General features: G+C 41.8%; 1 protein-coding gene across 5 annotated transcripts in view; it reads left to right on the top strand.

Moving 5' to 3' along the window:
* The window catches only part of U2SURP (U2 snRNP associated SURP domain containing), a 73,413-nt gene extending 66,190 nt beyond the window's left edge, over positions 1 to 7,223 (top strand). For all 5 annotated transcript variants that reach the window (XM_061636937.1, XM_061636938.1, XM_061636940.1 and 2 more), the window contains one exon: positions 5,468 to 7,223. In XM_061636937.1, coding sequence (XP_061492921.1) covers positions 5,468 to 5,606 — 139 coding nt within the window. In that variant the 3' untranslated portion in view covers positions 5,607 to 7,223. The remainder of the gene's footprint in view (positions 1 to 5,467) is intronic.
* The last annotated feature ends 12,352 nt before the right edge of the window (positions 7,224 to 19,575 follow it).

Here is a 19,575-nt window from a genome sequence, read left to right on the forward strand (position 1 = left end):
AGACTGCTGAATACACCATGGTGGTATTATTGTTGGTATGAAATATTGGGCTAATGTAGATTTCATGACTAGTATGCAAAAGGCCTGATATCTTCCATTTCTGTTGGTTACTGTCAGGCCACATTGTATGTTATTCCAAAGCTAGCCGCAAATAGTGGGTTTAAATGCTTTAGGTCAGGGATTGGGGGGGGGTGCCTGTGGCTTCCCAGATAATGTTGGACTATATATCTCATCATCCCTTACTAGTGATCATGTTGGCTGGGACTAATGAGAGATGGAGTCCCAAAACATTTGGGGGGTCATATCCTCCCCATCCCTGTTTTAGGCTCTAAAGAGTTTGTGTGTGTGTATATGAAGTGGTGGAGGAGGTGATTAACAGTTTAGTGAGGCATAACTTTGGTTTGATATGAGACATTAAGCAACCAGTCATATGCCTATCTATTTAGAAGTATGCCCTACTGTACCAGTTAAGTGTTTGGAGCATTGCGACCTGAGGTCAGTCTGCGTGCAGTAAAAAGGTAGAGATCATATGTACATATACATATACCAATACATACAGGGAGAGAGTAAGCTGTCTTTGCTAAAAAGGGCAGCTTTAACCTTCCTTAAACGCAACCACAAGCTCTGTTTCCCTAGGTTAAAAAAAGGTCAGGCTGTTCTAGGTGGGAAAACAAAAAAAAACTCACCTGGAAGTCTCAGCCCCCTGCTTAGATTAAAAGCAGCCAAAAGCTAGTCTACTTTGTCCAGGCCAGAGTGCAAGGCACCACTTAAAACTACAGGGGAACTTGCACTGAAAGTGGTTGTTGTCAGCAAATAAAATAAAAATAAAAAATAGAGTAAAAGCTAGTTAACCTTTCTTAGTACCACTAGTCAAAGTCCTTAAACAGCCCCCCCCCAAGGAAGGAAGCCTGCCGACCTTCAATGGAAGAAAGCCTGAGATAATCCTAAGAAGTTAAGCCCCAATTGACAGTTGAGCCATCAGCCTCAGTTAACACATCATTGGCTGGCAGCAGTAGCTGGGAGGGACCAGCCACACATATAAATTCACAGCACCCTAGCCCCCCACTCTGCCCATTTGTTCCCTGAGCTGAGCTAAACTGCAGTGTCCAACCCATTAACTTAATAAACCTTAAACAAAACTATGCAGGTAAGAAGCCAGCAGGGGTGTGGGGGCTTTCCAGTGTTTTGCACTGCCTGCAGCATGTACAACTATCTGCCTGTTGGACAGAAGTCGTGGGTGTGCTCTCGGTGCAATGAGCTCCTGGCTCTCCGGGAACGACTTCATTTCCTTGAGGCCAAGGTGGCTGACCTGGACAAGCTGAGAGAGGCAGAGAGGTGTGTGGATGAGGCCTTCAGGGACATTATAGCTGTGTCCCACTCCAAGGATAATAGCTCTCCTGCTATCATGGAGAATGATGGTCTCGGGGAAGGAGAACATCCAGCCGAGGAAGAGGGAAACGATCCCTTAGACGGGACCCATTCCTTGGGGGATGAGCAGCTATCCTCTCGTGCCGAGGATATATCAATGGGGGATGGAGGGATCCTTGTAGTGGACGATTAGATCATTAGGAACATAGACAGTGGGGTGTGTGATGGGCGTGCAGACCGCAAGGTGATTTGCCTGCCTGGTGCGAAGGTTGAGGATATCACCTGTCATTTAGATAGTTTGGTAGACAGTGCTGGGGAGGAGTCAGTGGTCGTGGTGCGCGTTGGCACCAATGACATGGGGAAATGCAGCTGTGAGGTCCTGGAAGCAAATTTTAGGTTGCTAGGTAGGATGCTGAAAGCCAGGACCACCAAGGTGGCTTTCTCTGAAATGCTACTGGTTACACGTGGAGGACCAGCCAGGCAGGCACAGCTTTGTAGTCTCAATGCGTGGATGAGACGATGGTGTCGGAAGGAGGGATTTGGATTTGTTAGGCACTGGGGAACATTTTGGGACAAGCCGGGCCTGTACAAATGGGACGGGCTCCACTTGAATCAGAATGGAACCAGACTGCTGGCACTTAACATTAAAAAGGTGGCAGAGCATCTTTTAAACTGACTGAGGGGGGAAACCCGACAGGAGCTGAGGAAGGTCCGGTTCGGAATAAACCTCCCCCCCCCGGATAAAGACCAAAGAAATGATGAAATTTTAAAAGGGGTAGGCCTAGGAGTAGGCATTGTGAGAGCAGGGGCGCAGGATTCAGTTCAGAAGGGCAAAATTACCACAGGCCAAACCAAAAGTGCCAAAGACACTTGAAGAGAGACACTGCTTACAAGTGCCTGTACGCTAATGCTAGGAGCCTCCAAAGCAAGATGGGAGAACTGGAGTGCTTGGTCTTAGAGGAGAGCATTGATATAGTGAGCATAACGGAGACCTGATGGAATGGAGAAAACCAGTGGGATACGGTTATCCCTGGATATAAACTATATCGGAAGGACAGGGAAGGACGTATTTGTGGCGGTGTCGCTCTATACATGAAAGAAGGCATTGAATCCAGCAAGCTCGAATCCCAAAAGAGGCGGACTCCTCCACAGAATCATTGTGGGTGGTGATACCATGCCCCAGGAGGGATTTAATACTGGGAACGATCTATCGTTCCCCTGATGAAAATGCTCAGGGAGACCTTGAGATGAGATATGAAATTGAGGAAGCATCCAAACTAGGAAATGTGGTAGTAATGGGTGATTTCAACTACCCAGACGTAGACTGGCCGCATATGTGTTCCAGTCATGACAAAGAAGCAAAGTTTCTAGATATTCTAAATGACTATGCCCTAGACCAGTTGGTCATGGAACCGACCAGAGGGATGGCAACCCTGGACTTAATCCTCAGTGGGGACCGGGACCTGGTGCGAGATGTAAGTTTTGTCGAACCGATTGGGAGCAGTGACCACAGTGCTATTAAATTAAACATACATGTAACTGGCCAATTGCTAAGAAAATCCAACACGGTCACATTTGACTTCAAAAGAGGAAACTTCACAAAAATGAGGGGACTGGTAAAAAGAAAGCTGAAAAACAAAGTCCAGAGGGTCACATCACTCGAAAATGCTTGGAAGTTGTTTAAAACACTATATTAGAAGCTCAACTGGAGTGCATACTGCAGATCAGAAAAGGTACCACCAGGGCCAAGAGGATGCCAGCATGGTTAACGAGCAAAGTCAAGGAAGCTCTTAGAGGCAAAAAGTCTTCCTTCATGAAATGGAAGTCTTGTCCAAATGAAGAAAATAAAAAGGAACACAAGCTCTGGCAAAAGAAATGCAAGAAGACAATAAGGGATGCTAAAAAAGAATTTGAGGAGCACATTGCTAAGAACATAAAAACCAACAACAAAAAATTCTATAAATACATTCAAAGCAGGAGACCATCTAGGGAGGCGATTGGACCCTTGGGTGATAAGGGAGTCAAAGGCATACTAAAGAACGATAAGGAGATTGCAGAGAAGCTAAATGAATTCTTTGCATCTGTCTTCACAGTGGAAGATATAGGGCAGATCCCTGAACCTGAACTAACATTTACAGGAGGGGATTCTGAGGAACTGAGACAAATAGTGGTAACGAGAGAGGAAGTTCTAGGCTTAATGGACAATATAAAAACTGACAAATCACCAGGCCTGGATGGCATCCACCCGAGAGTTCTCAAAGAACTCAAAGGTGAAATTGCTGATCTGCTAACTAAAATATGTAACTTGTCCCTCGGGTCCTCCTCCATGCCTGAGGACTGGAAAGTGGCAAATGTAACGCCAATCTTCAAAAAGGGATCCAGGGGGGATCCCGGAAATTACAGGCCAGTTAGCTTAACTTCTGTCCCTGGAAAACTGGTACAAAGTATTATTAAAGCTAGATTAACTAAGCGCTTAGAAGAACAAGCCTTGCTGAAGCAGAGCCAGCATGGCTTCTGCAAGGGAAAGTCCTGTCTCAGTAACCTATTAGAATTCTTTGAGAGCGTCAACAAGCATATAGATAGAGGTGATCCAGTGGACATAGTGTACTTAGGCTTTCAAAAAGCTTTTGACAAGGTACCTCACCAAAGACTTCTGAGGAAGCTTAGCAGTCATGGAATAAGAGGAGAGGTCCTCTTATGGATAAGGAGTTGCTTAAGAAGCAGAAAGCAGAGAGTAGGAATAAATGGACAGTTCTCCCAATGGAGGGCTGTAGAAAGTGGAGTCCCTCAAGGATCGGTATTGGGACCTGTACTTTTCAACTTGTTCATTAATGACCTAGTATTAGGAGTGAGCAGTGAAGTGGCCAAGTTTGCTGACGATACTAAATTGTTCAGGGTTGTTAAAACAAAAAGGGATTGCGAAGAGCTCCAAAAAGACCTCTCCAAACTGAGTGAATGGGCAGAAAAATGGCAAATGCAATTCAATATAAACAAATGTAAAATTATGCATATTGGAGTAAAAAATCTTAATTTCACATATACACTCATGGGGTCTGAACTGGCGGTGACCGACCAGGAGAGAGACCTTGGGGTTGTAGTGGACAGCACGATGAAAATGTCGACCCAGTGTGCGGCAGCTGTGAAAAAGGCAAATTCCATGCTAGGGATCATTAGGAAAGGTATTGAAAATAAAACAGCCGATATCATAATGCTGTTGTATAAATCTATGGTGCGGCCGCATTTGGAATACTGTGTACAGTTCTGGTCGCCTCATCTCAAAAAGGATATTATAGAGTTGGAAAAGGTTCAGAAGAGGGCAACCAGAATGATCAAGGGGATGGAGCGAGTCCCTTATGAGGAAAGGTTGCAGCATTTGGGGCTTTTTAGTTTAGAGAAAAGGCGGGTCAGAGGAGACATGATAGAAGTGTATAAAATTATGCATGGCATTGAGAAAGTGGATAGAGAAAAGTTTTTCTCCCTCTCTCATAATACTAGAACTTGTGGACATTCAAAGAAGCTGAATGTTGGAAGATTCGGGACAGACAAAAGGAAGTACTTCTTTACTCAGCGCATAGTTAAACTATGGAATTTGCTCCCACAAGATGCAGTAATGGCCACCAGCTTGGATGGCTTTAAAAGAAGATTAGACCAATTCATGGAGGACAGGGCTATCAATGGCTACTAGTCATGATCGCTGTGCTGTGCCACCCTAGTCAGAGGCAGCATGCTTCTGAAAACCAGTTGCCAGAAGCCTCAGGAGGGGAGAGTGTTCTTACACTCGGGTCCTGCTTGCGGGCTTCCCCCAGGCACCTGGTTGGCCACTGTGAGAACAGGAAGCTGGACTAGATGGGCCACTGGCCTCATCCAGCAGGCTCTTCTTATGTTCTTATTTTATTTTCTGCTCCACTGTTATACATAGTGTGTTATAGAATAGAGTAAAACCTGTTTGGGGAAGATTGCATCCAGTTCAGCATGGTTAAGAATTATCTCCTTCTCTCTCTTTCTCTCCCCTGCCCTTTGCAAAACAATAAGAATGGGATCAATATTGGCAGGCAGAAATCAAATGAACAACCTACTGATATTAGACATTTATTTTTAGGTCACCATCCGGCTCAAGGACACCCAAAAGATCAAGAAGGTCACGATCCAGGTCTCCTAAAAAGTCAGGGAAAAAATCCAGATCTCAGTCCCGCTCTCCACACAGATCCCACAAAAAGTCAAAGAAGAGCAAACACTGACAAACTCTTAATTTTTATGCTGTCACTTACTGGAAATGCGGTTTTGTTTTTGTGCCTGAAGAGTCTGTTTAAAAAACAAAACAAAAAAGCATTCCTAATTTTTTTGTGAATGCACGTGTATACTCATGAGTAACTGCATCGCTAGACCTGTCATTGTTTTATATTGTACAAAATACTTTCATTGTGGCTACTTCCCAGGAAGAAATTTTGTGTTTAGAAACATCATCTGAAATGTGTGTAACTGATCTGCTGGCAGTAGTGATATTTTGTTTTAGAATGTTGTGAGTTAGGAAAAAAACACACAAACACTTGTTACCCTCCTCTCCCCTTTTTGTAGCTTTGACAACTTGAATTAGATTTCAAATAAAATCTGAGAAGAAAATGTAAAAAATTGTGTTTTCTTGCCCCTCTGACACTGATTTCCTCCCCAAGCCATAGTTTGCCAACACACAGGGCTGCAGGTATGTTGGGATTTATCTCATCTATATTGGCAATATATTTTACCTAACATAGGAACACTTTGTCGTGCATATGTTCTTAAATGTTCTGAGCTTTAGCTTGAATTTCCAGGCATAGCCTGCAGGCACCTTGAGGAGCCTTATCCTCTGCCTGCCTCACTTTCTTAACTTATAGCCTGGCAGCCAGAATGAGTGTAGATAGTTCTTTCCAGAAACATCAGGTCTGCTTCTTCCACACCTACAAAACTAGGTGATATGATTGTTTGCTGGAGAGAGACAACCACTGTTGCAGTTCCTTGTCTGGTGCTATAGATACTTGAGCAAAAAAATACAGTGTGGCAGAAAAGAAGGGTGGTGGGTATAAGGGATCCCAAATGCACATTTAGGTGTTGGCCTATGGTCTCTTCTATTTGCTCATAAACTTTCTCTTGACACCATAAATCTCTTGAGTCACTCATAACAGCAGCATCACAAATGATTAGACTTCGATTTTAAATTTCAACCAAATGCATTAGGGCAGTTTTAGTACACATTTCTGGAAATGAGAAGGCTGATTTCTACTATCCAAACTCTTCACGCATGCTGTATTTTCCCTTCATCTCAGATGTGAAACTTGCTGTTTGCATCTGAAATGCACATGGTTCTTCATTGAATGTGAAGTCCACTCGGTTGTCCTCTTAGGTGAAATGGTATTGAAGCCACAGTATTAAGTGTGTTAATTACTTTTCATGAAAGAAGTGACAAGAGAACAAATCATATTTCCCCTTACAACAAATACTGTCAGAATGGTCATAACTCTAAAATGCACATCATGAATTGTCTTTATAAAGTGGATTTTATTCCAGAAGGTGACCTTGTAAATGCATTTTTGTATTGAATTCCTCCTTTGACTGTGAAAATTGTTGAAAGAGTAGCAGAAATTAGATTTTTTTTAACTTGTATCTTTTTCTAATATACTTGTATTCTTCTTTCTCCCCCCCCCCCATTTTTGGATGCCCTTTTGTTTTAAACCTGTTTTTTCGCGTTTGGCATTGATATAACATAGCACCTCCTCTGGGTCACTTAACTTTTTTTCCATGAAAGAAAAGTCACAAAGGTTCACTGTTTGTTTCCTGGAGGAGTGGGCAGATTGTAATAAAAATGCAAAGTTTAAAAGGGACCTGGACTCTGGTGAAGTGTTTTTTTAATCCATATTTAACTTTATATAAAGTTGCTCTTTTCTACTATATATGGGATTTTTAAGTGTTATAAAAGACAAAACTTGTACTCGTTAGAGGACAATTATACACAAATACCTAAAATGTACAATTTTTTTTATAAGATCCTGTTTGTGGGCCTAAATCACTTCCACATGCTCCCAAAGGTTCGGCTGATTTCCATTCTTGCTGTATCTCTTCATGTCTGTAATTGATGGAGCTAACCGATTAAGTAAAAATAACAGGCCCTAGCTTCTAATCCATTTAGTATTTTTATGTACTGCATTAATATGCTGCCTTTCTGCCAAGGCATTCAAGGTGGTATACAATTTAAACAGCAAAAAATAAAAGGTAGAAAACAGCAGAACATTCTTAGGCTGATGGTGGTTTCTCCAGCAGTCAGGGCCAGTTCTAAAGGGTGGCCAGGTTGGGCACTGGCCCGAGGGCCCCTGGAGCTACAGAGGGCCCTCTGCGATCCGTGGAAGCAGGACAGGAGCCGTGGATTGGGGAACAAGAGCTTCCGAACCGCCTGCCATCCCCCCGCTTCGATTACCTTTTTCTCTGCTGTTTTTTGCAGTTTGCCATCAACCAAGATGGCGGCATAGGCTTCAGCCCCTTAGGGAAACCTTGGCTGCCATCTTGATTGATGGCAAACCTGCACGCGCAGCTGCAAAAGCAGAAAGGTAGGTGAAGCGGGGGGGGATGGGACGGGACGGTGGGCGACTCAGAAGTTCCTGTGCTGCGATCCCTCCCGAGGCTGTTTCCGTGGATCACGGAAGCAGAATGGAGGGGCCCTGGGCACGCTGGTGCCCAAGGGCCCCATCATGCCTGGAGCCGGCCCTGCCAGCAGTGTTAAATTTTAAAGTGCAGGACCTCAACATGACAGCCTCCATAGCCATGTCAGCTGCGTTGATCCCCCAAAGGCAGCAGTACATAACTTAATACCCATTTTTTTAGGGATGAACTGACAGCCAAACAATAAGGAGTTGGCAAATTATGGTGCAGTGGCTGGTCTTTGACTTGGGGTTAACTGGGTGACTTTTGGCCAGTTATTGTCTGAGTCTAGCACCTACTTAACGAAAGGACCATGTACCAAGACTAGACCTGTCCACTACTATCACCACCACCTGAATTCACAGCATTAGAAAATACTGTTCTGGCAGATGATGGCATTGTTCCTGCTGTGAAAAAAGTACATCTATTCTTCCTCATGCTCTTCTTTCACAATAGCACTGCTCCTCAGGAGTTGATGGTATGAGTTCACTGACCTTAGATTCTGTTTGGCTTTCCCTCAGGCTGTGTAGACCTTTGAGTAGCCCCTGGGAAACTGCCTTGCCTGAAGTCTCTTAACAGAAGCTACTTCATTCCTGTCTCAAGGTCTACTTCTGGTACACTGCACTAAATGCATTCATATCAGTATATGAAATAACTGCTCAAACTTAAGTCTACAAAAATAAGCTAACCTCACAATTCTGAGATTAGCAATAGTAGACATTGAGGGACTGAAATGAAATCCAACAAAAATGCTGTTCTGCATAAATCCTTGGATACCATTTCCATGTTTTTCAGTATTTTATAGAGTTACATTGCTTGAAGAAACTTAAGATAACATGAAAATCATCTATGAGTGGACAACTGAACAGTGACTTTAATGTTAATAGCTAATCAAAGTGCAAGGTGAAAGTGATGGCCCTTATAACTGGATGGAGGGCAAATCAAATTGCTGTATTTGTGTACTGGCTCTTACCTGCAAGCATTATGTGGTTTGGATTTCCCTCTTTGTTTGATTTCAGCAAAGCTTATTAATGATAGACCTTCAATTGCTCAGATCTGTAAACCTGAGCTGTGATTACAGTTTTTTAGATGAAAATAATATCATTTGAATAATGTTTGTCCTCTACATACATGCAGCTTGCTTTTATTGTTAATATGATAAAAAGAATTTGATGTCTTTTTATGACTAGGAAATGTCTTTACTGCAGGAGATGAGCTGTGGGTAAACTTGGTGGAAAGTGTAAACCTCTTAAAAACCTATTGCAAGATTGGTGTTTGTGTTTAACAGCAATTCTTATGATGGGTGAGAGAGAGTTTTGCCCTGTAAGCCAGGATTACACACCAAGATCAAATCTTGATTTGCAAGCCATAGATTACTGGTTTGGATATAGCCTCCAAAAGGAGACTTTCCTGCTCTTGATCCTTTTTGGAGATACTTTTTTTAGGAATGGAAAATCAATTTGAAAAGTAGGTAGTTCTTGGTTCTTGCCCCATTTGTCCTGGGTGTTTGGGTTTCATGTATGTGCCTTTTGGAACGTGAAGCATTATTTGGCCCCATATACCATTTTCTTTGGCCACCACTTCATTCTTTCTAGAATTCAGAGGAGAGTGAGGCACATTTTGTTTCGTAGCCTTCCGCTAAATACTTAGATACTGCAGTAATGCAAGTTATGCAAGGATCTGGTAAATTAGCCATTAAACAAAACTCCTTAAATTGTCTAAAAATCTAACAAACATAGTGACCTGTGTTACCAGTGATATAACATTTAGGTAAAAATGTAGGTAACTACTTTCCCCTCTGACTGGAAGAATGAGATCTGCTTTTAGTAGCAATTCCATTGGTACTTGATGTCAATACATCTCAAGGAGACCCAGTCAATGGCATTTTTCTGGAACATGTGTCCAGGCTGTTTGGGACACACACGTACAGCAAATACCTGGCTGCAATGTAAAGTGAGAAACCGTATTAAATGTGTAAGCAGTTTTAAGGGATAGTTGACTTTCATGGATGGGAAAAGCATGCATGCACACTAACCAAACATTTTTCTTTGAACTACTCATGCATCTCAAATGACAGCTTGTCACCCTTATTAGCTATTCAAACATGCCACTTTTGCTTTATTTTTTTGTTTCTAGCAAAACAACAAAAATGTTTCTCTTTAACCCTATTGGGTGCATTTATATTCCAGAGGGCTTGATGCCTTTGCACTACTGAATTTGCTTCCTACTTACTCTAAGGCTATCTGGAATTGACCTAGTTTTATTTTTTTTAGACAATCCCTCTAGGGTTATACTGATACTGTCTTGTCCCAATTATAATATTTTTAAATTAATAAGTAGTACTTCTCCCCTGTAGCTTTCCATTCAGACCATCGGTACTGTAGAATATGGGTTGTTGGGAACTTACATTTTTCTAAAGCCTGTTCAGGTGATATTCCTCCTCCAACCTGTTTCACTGTTACAGCCTTCAACTGTGAAAGGGCTGGATTGAAAAATGTATATCTTTGTCATTTTTTTGAAATTCATATTGAAATCCAATCGGGTAACAAACAATACTTTAGAGGTAGTACAGGTAGTATTAACATACATGGCATTATATACAACACAAAGTAAAAAAATAATCACAGACACTTGCCCCAAGGATCATACCGTCTTGAGATTCTGCAAGGAAGATGACGAAAGGCAACATGAGAGACGAGAGAAACATGACAAATGCAAATAAATGTAGTTATGCACACTTATGCTTGTTTCAGCTGGGGGCAATTAATCGGGGTGGGGGGATTTTAATATGTGACTAAACTTTTACTTGATTAATCAAACAGAATAAAGCTTGAAGATGTAGCAAGTTGCAAATTATGTTTAAAATATTTTTATATCTGTTCTCTGCTGAATTTTGCAGTATTAAGCACTATTATCTGATAGTTGCCAGCCTGGTAGTGTACTTTTTTTTTTTTAGAGATCATGCAGTTAGGGCACAGCAAATATTTGAAAAATGTTGGAAGATACTGAATTGCCTTGAAGAATATTGCACAATTATATGACTCTAGAAGGAATTGCTATTTCAGCGCAACTCTAAAATGGGGATTTACTCATACTAGTCTCCCGAGGACATTCATAACATTTACGTTTCTCTGGATGCAATAAAACACAATAAAAGCAAGAGGCAAATCCTGACTGATCATGCCACTTTGCCAAAATATAACAGATAATGATTGATTTGGCTTCCTGATTATTCCACGTTCACTATAGTGAAGAGTAGCCTTCATTTGTGATACTGGCCATTTTGCATTGTAGCATTTCACATGTTATTTAACAGAAATAGTTTTATATTATTTACATGCCCCTTCAATTAAAAGCCCTAGATGAGACAATAGACTAAAGTGCAATGTTTAAAAACTGCAGAAACAGTTTTTCTGCAAAATAAATAAAATTGGTCAGATGGGAAAACATCAGATTTAGTGCCAGGTGAGCCACTCCAGGGACTGTTTCACATATGGGTCACCACAGATGAGAGAACTTCTCTCCAATCACCACCTCCCTAACTTTAAAAACTTGGGTTGGCAGCAGAACAGACTCTAAGAAAGGCCTCTGAAGATGATTGTCAAGTTCAGGTGGACAGAAAACGATTGCCCTTCAATTACCTAGGCCCCATGTCATTTAAAACTCTAGTTGACCATCAAAACCTTGTCATAGTTTTATTATCTGAGAGACATTCTGGAAGACTACCGAAAAAGGAATGGATGCATTGACAGACAGATTGCTACATTAACAGAGAATCAAGAGCCACATCCACACTACATCTAAAGCACTGTAAAACCACTTTAATGAACATGCCCCCCCCAAAGAGTCCTGGGAACTATAGTTTTGTTAAGGGTGCTGAGAGCTGCAGACCCCTATATCCCTCAAAGAACTATAATTCCTGGAGTTTCCTATGAAAAGAGATTGATTGTTAAACCACTTTGGGAATTCTCAGCACCCTCAGCCAACCATAGTTCCTAGGATTCTTTGGGAGAAGCCATGTCTGTTAAAATGGTATAACAGTAGTTTAAATGTATGGTGTGGCTGTGGCCTAAACTCAGGCATGTAGAAAACTACCAATGATTTAACTACAGAAAGCAATGAATAAGCTATTGAGACATAGGAGCAGTTCTAAAAAGAATATTGTATGACATATTTGTGTTGCCCTTTACACATACACCCTTTCTGAACGACTGTATAGATCTTTCATTGTAAGAAACGCATTGAGCACTTATTCATTAGTGTACATAACCATTTCATTCTTTCAATTTTCAATATGCATACCCATTCAGTTACTGCTCAAGTATGGTGATAAGTACAGTGCCTCTATAATAATAATAATAATTTAATTTGTGTGTCGCCTATCTGGCCTATGGCCACTCTAGGTGACGTACAATTCAATTGCAAAATGCATCACAATAAAATACAAATAAAATACAATATAACAGTAAAATAGTAACAGTTCAGAGTAATAGGCAATTTGTGATAAAAATTAACCCTCCCCGGAAGTCCCAAAGGCCTGTCTGAAGAGCCAGGTCTTCAAGGCTTTGCGGAATACGTTCAGGGAAGGGGCATGCCGAAGATCGTATGGGAGGGAGTTCCAGAGAGTGGGGGCCGCCACTGAAAATGCCCTCTCTCTAGTCCCCACCAACCTAAATGTTTTAGTTGGTGGGACTGAGAGAAGGCCCTGAGTGGCTGATCTTGTCGGGCGGCATAATTGGTGGCGCTGGAGGCGCTCCATCAGGTAAACTGGGCCGAAACCGTATAGGGATTTAAAGGTTAATACCAACACCTTGAATTGAGCCCGGAAAATAACTGGAAGCCAGTGCAGATCGAACAACACTGGGGTGATGTGTTCCCGGCAGCGACAATTTGTGAGTAGTCGAGCCGCAGCATTTTGTATAAGTTGCAATTTCCGGACCGTTTTCAAGGGTAACCCCACATAGAGCGCATTACAGTAGTCTAAACGAGAGGTGACCAGGGCGTGTACTACTAGTGGGAGCTGATGAACAGGCAGGTAGGGTTGCAGCCTACGAATGAGGTGTAATTGATACCAAGCTGCCCGGCTCACTGCCGAGATCTGAGCCTCCATGGACAGCTTGGAATCAAGAACAACCCCAAGGCTGCGGACCTGGTCCTTTAGGGGTAATCTCACCCCATTGAACATCAGGTCAACATCACCCAACCTTCCCTTGTCTCCCACAAGTAGCACCTCAGTCTTATCGGGATTCAGCTTCAACCTGTTCCTTCCCATCCATCCACTCACGGATTCCAGGCACTTGGACATGGTCTCCACAGCAAACTCTGGCGAAGATTTAAACGAGAGATAGAGCTGAGTGTCATCCGCATATTGGTGACACTGCAGCCCAAATCTCCTAATGATTGTCCCCAGCGGCTTCATATAGATATTAAATAGCATGGGAGAGAGGATCGAGCCCTGTGTGAGGAATGCTGCCTACATGAATAGATAGTACCAATGCAGGTCCCAGGGTAATGGCCTACGATTTCCTAGTGTTGTAGCGGAAGCTGAAATGGAAACAATGTAGACAAAATAGTACTATTGATGACATTCAATAATACATAGATTTATTTATTTTAACCATTTATATACTACTTATCACCATAGTCTCTAAGCTGTGTGTGGTAAGGTTACAAGATATAATAAAAATAAAATAAGTTAAAATTGACCATAAAAATCAGAAAACATACTTAAAATGCCTGCATAATTAAAAGTTCTTCCCCAAGTACTAGAAGTCCAACATGTTCTAAATGAAGAATATATCTGCTATTTAAATTCCCAATTTGATTAGATGCTACAGCAGGCTCCCACATGTACTACAGAATCATTGCTTAAAACCTTGTTTATCCTCCAATTTTGAACCTAACCTGGCTGGAAGAAACATGTCAGGATTCCTAGAGACAGCCATATGTGCTTAGAATGTCAGTTCATTTTGTGGGTCTTTATTATGTGTTAGTCACTTTAGATAGACTGTTTCTGAACTCATTAGAAAAAAATGTGTCAGGCTCTTTGAGCATTTCAGGACACTTCTGACTGGAAATCAATGGATATGTCTTCGTATCAAGACTCCTTGTTTTGATCTCTTCAACTGGCTTCTGTTCACTCTCTCCCCTCCTCCAGCTTCTCTTTCCCCCACCTAACACATTGGGAAAAAAACTTGCTATTTGGCTAGTTTTTAAGTCAGATCCAGTATTTGCCTCTTTCATCCAACTGATTGAACTATGCTTTGGAATTAAACTGTCTGTAGAATATGTTCCAAAGCATTTGCTTATGTGATTATAAAATCAACTGTTTTGGAAAAGCATTATGGTTGCAAAGAGGTATACACATATCAGAAGTAAATAAATAAAATTACTCAAGTAGCTAATGCAGACCAAGGAATTTCAGAAGAAAATCACCTTGTGCTTTACAGCAAAGCATTTGATTGTGTAGATCATGAAAAACTATGGAATCCTTTAAAAGAAATGGGGGTGCCACAGCATCTGATTGTCCTGATGTGCAACCTATACCCTGGACAAGAGGCTACTGTAAGGAGAGAATATGGAGAAACCAATTGGTCCCCTATCGGAAAGGGTGTGAGACGGGTGTATTTTATCACCCTATTTGTTTAATCTATAAACAGAACATATCATATGGAAAGCGGAATTGGACCAAGATGAAGGAAGTGTGAAAATTGGAGGGAGAAATATCAATACTTTAAGATATGCAGATGATATCATACTCTTAGCAGAAACCAGTAATGATCTGAAATGAATGCTGTTGAAAGTTAAAGAGGAAAGCACAAAAGCAGGACTACAGCTGAATATAAAAGAGACTAAAGTAATGACAACAGAAGAGTTATGTAACTTTAAAGTTGACAATAAGGACGTTGAACTTGTCAAGGATTATCAATACTTTAGCACAGTCATTAACCAAAATGGAGATAATAGTCAAGAAATTAGAAGAAGGCTAGGACTGGGGAGGGTAGCTATGAGAGAACTAGAAAAGGTCCTCAAATGCAAAGATGTATCACTGAACACTAAAGTCAGACCATGGTATTCCCGATCTCTAGGTATGGATGTGAAAGTTGGACAGTGAAAAAAGTGGCTAAGAGAAAAATCAACTCATTTGAAATGTGGTGTTGGAGGAGAGCTTTGCGGATACCATGGACTGTGAAAAAGACAAATAATTGGGTGTTAGAACAAATTAAACCAGAACTATCACTAGAAGCTAAAATGATAAAACTGAGGTTATCATACTTTGGACACATAATGAGAAGACATGATTCACTAGAAAAGACTATAATGCTGGGAAAAACAGGAGGGAGTAGAAAAAGAGGAAGACCAAACAAGAGATGGATTGATTCCATAAAGGAAGCCACAGACCTGAACTTACTGTTAACCCTTAAGCAATACTACCTCTGGTTGTTTTTCATCAAGTCTGAAAGCTTGGAGCAAGGAAGAGTTTTTGTTATGTCTTTGTAGGAACTCAAGGTCAACCGGTTCCTAGGCAACCGGGAGATAGGGCTGGAGTGAGAGCAGCCAGCTTCTCTGCGTTTTTTCTGTGGGGGTTTTTGTTCTTGAAGGAGCAACAGCTTTCTGTATGAGCTCTTGCTTAATGCCTTAATGTCCTGAGTAAATGGACTCTTAACACTATGTCGTGTTCTTGGATTTATTGACCACTTATACTCTACTGTAACAGCGCTTACAATGCAAATTCTGCACACATCAACAGGGTTATGGGCCCAGATCCAGCGCGCGTTACAAAGGAGTAAGTGGTCTGAGCTGCAGACTGAGTTCCAGAGAGCAGCGTGATTGATTGTGCCAGACAGAGGTGAGCGAACATGGCTGTAAACATGGCTGTAAACATGTCTGGAGGCATGCCAATGGAGAGACTTAATGAAAATAATTACGCCAGCTGGAAGATGAGAATGCAGGCTTTCCTAATAAAAGAGGATTTATTTGCTGTGATTGAAGGGACCCCACCGGTACCACCAACAGCGGCCTGGCAGCACAGAGATGAGAAGGCGCAGGCTTTTATTACCTTGGCTCTATCCGACTCTCAACTGCTGCACGTGAGAGATGAACCCACAGCCAGACGTATGTGGGACGTGTTGCAGGCTCTTCATGTGCAACAGACAGCGGGATCCAAGCTGTGTCTGGCAAGGAAGCTGTACCAGATGCGTTTCACGGATGAGTGCACCATGAGTGAGCATCTTACTGAATTCAGGCGTCTATTTGCTGAATTAGAGGACCGAGGCGTGGAACACAGTATCCTTCAGAAAACGTATATTATCCTGGCATCACTTGATGGAAGCTGGAATAATTTTGTGATGGTGATGGAAGCAATGCCAGATGGCGGTCTAAACGTTGGGTTTATTGAGGAAAAATTGACCCAGGAGTGGCAGCGGAGACAGGAGGCGAAAAAGGACGAACCGAAGGAAGCTGTCAGAAGCAAGCAGGAGCAGCAACGGCTGAAAACTTGTTATTTTTGTGGAGCGCATGGACATATTCAAAGAGACTGTGCAGTCAAGCAAAGGAACAGAGACGGAGGCTGGAAGCAGAGCAGTGTGAACTTTGTCAGCGCAGAAAAGCCTCAAGTTGATATAGACTGGATTTTGGATAGTGGAGCGTCCCATACACTCGTAAAGGACTTATATTTATTTCACATGGCAAGAGAGGTGCAGGACTCTGTTTTACTAGCTGATGGATCGAGACAAACTGTCAAGGCGCGAGGGACGGTGAGATTGGATAAGATTGGCATAATTTCTGATGTATTGTATGTCCCTGAATTGTCTAGTAATATTTTGTCTGTTTGTAAATTGACCAGCATTGGGTTTTCAGTGGTGTTTGAAAGAGACAAATGTTTTGTGAAAAGAGGGGGTGAAATATGCATGCAAGGGAGCCTGAAAAATGCACAGTTTGTAATAAAGAGCACTCAAGCAGGGTGTGCTGTGTTAAATGCTGAAGCACAGACACATAAAGGCTGTGTGCATGATTGGCACAGGAGGCTGGGGCATGCAAACTACGAAACAATTAAGAAAACTCCGAGTCTGAGTGAAAACATGAAATTAACAGATTGTGGTCAGTTAATTGATTGTGATGCCTGCCATAAAGCTAAAATGACAATTGTACCAATAAACAGGGAGGCTGAAAGCTCGACAACTGCTCCCTACCAGCTCATTCATGTTGATTTATCAGGGCCAATAAACAGTTCACGAGGAGGTGCGAGGTACTTTATGGTAGTGGTCGACGATTTCTCCAGATTCACTCATGTTTATTTGCTGAAAAGGAAAGATGAGGCAGAGCAGAAGTTGCGTCTGTTCATCAAGAAAGTTCAAACGCAGCATAATGTCACGGTGAGGGCGATACGATCAGACCAGGGAGGGGAGTTTACAAGCAACACATTACATGCATACCTTGAAAGTGAAGGTATAGAACAACATTTCACAGCTCCATTTTCTCCGTATTCTAACGGGATAACGGAGAGAAAAAACAGAGTGCTTCAGGAAGCTTTGAGAGCCATGTTGGAGGATTCTACTCTCACACACTCTTTCTGAGGAGAATGTATTCTGTATGCGAATTACATACACAACAGGGTGTTACATAGTGCCATTGGAATGTCACCCTACGAGAAACTCACTGGGAGAAAGCCGAGGGTGCAGCACATTGAGAGATTTGGAGCCCGTTGCTGGGTCCATATTCCACAGGGAAAAAGACATGGCAAATTGGCACCAAGAGCACAGGAAGGCTTTGTGCTGGGTTTTCAGAATGCATATTACAGAGTGTGGATCCCACAAACGCAGCAGGTTGTTCTGAGCAGAAGCATTAAAGTCTCAGACAAGCCTTGGGATCAAAAGCAAACAGTTATTCTCAATGGGTCAGATGACACAACACCAACACCAGGACCTACACCTACACAAGGGGTGAAAGTGGAAGGAACAGATATTCCACTGAAGGATGCATTAAATGAACTGATATGGGGCAAACGTAAAACAAAGAAACGTAAGGCTGACGAGATGACATATCCTGAGCAAGCCATGCCAGGAACAAGTTCTGGGGGTGCAGTGGGAGCAGCAGCTCCAATTCCATTAAGGCGCTCTGAAAGAGCTAACATTGGGAAACCTCCTGACAGATTTACTGTGGCTTTAGTCAGCAGCCCGGGTATGCACAAAGAGATACAGATGGATGCAGAAACGTTATATCTGACTTGTGTACAACCAAAGTTTGATTAATAATTGAACTGTATTACTGTATGTATTGTAGAACTGTATTGCTGAACTTGAAATGTTATAATTGCAAATGTTATAGATGCAGTCTTGATGAAAAAGGTGGGAACTGTTAACCCTTAAGCAATACTACCTCTGGTTGTTTTTCATCAAGTCTGAAAGCTTGGAGCAAGGAAGAGTTTTTGTTATGTCTTTGTAGGAACTCAAGGTCAACTGGTTCCTAGGCAACCGGGAGATAGGGCTGGAGTGAGAGCAGCCAGCTTCTTTGTGTTTTTTCTGTGGGGGTTTTTGTTCTTGAAGGAGCAACAGCTTTCTGTATGAGCTCTTGCTTAATGCCTTAATGTCCTGAGTAAATGGACTCTTAACACTATGTCGTGTTCTTGGATTTATTGACCATTTATACTCTACTGTAACAGCGCTTACAACGCAAATTCTGCACACATCAACACTTACAAGATCTGAACAGGATGGTTTATAACAGATGCTCTTGGAGGTCACTGATTCATAGGGTCACCATAAGTTGAAATAGACTTGAAGGCACGTAACAACAAAATCCCATACTGATAAGAACAGAATAGGGGTAGTATTCCGCTAATGTGTCCTATCAGCACAAGGATTTCTGCTTATGCAACTTTGGGGACTTTCCTCCCTGCCCCAGCCTCCTCAAATCTGCTCCAGTGGGTTGTGGGAACCTCTAGATTTAAAAGGCATGCAAGAGGAGGAGAGGAGGAAAACATTTCACTGCAGAAGCAGAAATCCTTGTGCTGATGGAACGTTGGCATAGCACTATGTTGAATACAACACTTGAAATTTACTTATGGGTTTACTTATGTGAAAGACGTGGTTTCTAAACATAAAAGACATATTACTTTTCTACATGCAGCGTTTCCCCTATCTTCCCTTCCACTGACAAATTTCTTCCATTATTATTGGATATGTGTCACTTTTATTATCTACTGTATGTGTGATTGTTTTGCATTTTATGCCTTGTAAGCTGCCTTGTAAGGGTACTTACCCTAAAAGGCAACCTAAAAATATTTTAATAAATAAAATATGAAAACCAATAGGACTTAAATGCTTAACTCCGACTGCATCATCATCATGAACCTTAATCAAAAAGAAATAATAAAATAATGTCTTATTTCTTTCTCCCATTATTTTTAAGCTTTATTCTGTTAGCAGAGTTTTTATTCTCCCGTGTCAACTGGAATGCTCTTGAACTGAGTTAACTAATAAAATGGTTGTATCTGTGCCAAAAATTATTAGTGCCTGTCTTGCTGATGTCTGGGGCTATCTG

The sequence above is a fragment of the Rhineura floridana genome, chromosome 7, assembly GCF_030035675.1.
Source record: "Rhineura floridana isolate rRhiFlo1 chromosome 7, rRhiFlo1.hap2, whole genome shotgun sequence".
Classification (NCBI taxonomy): domain Eukaryota; kingdom Metazoa; phylum Chordata; class Lepidosauria; order Squamata; family Rhineuridae; genus Rhineura; species Rhineura floridana.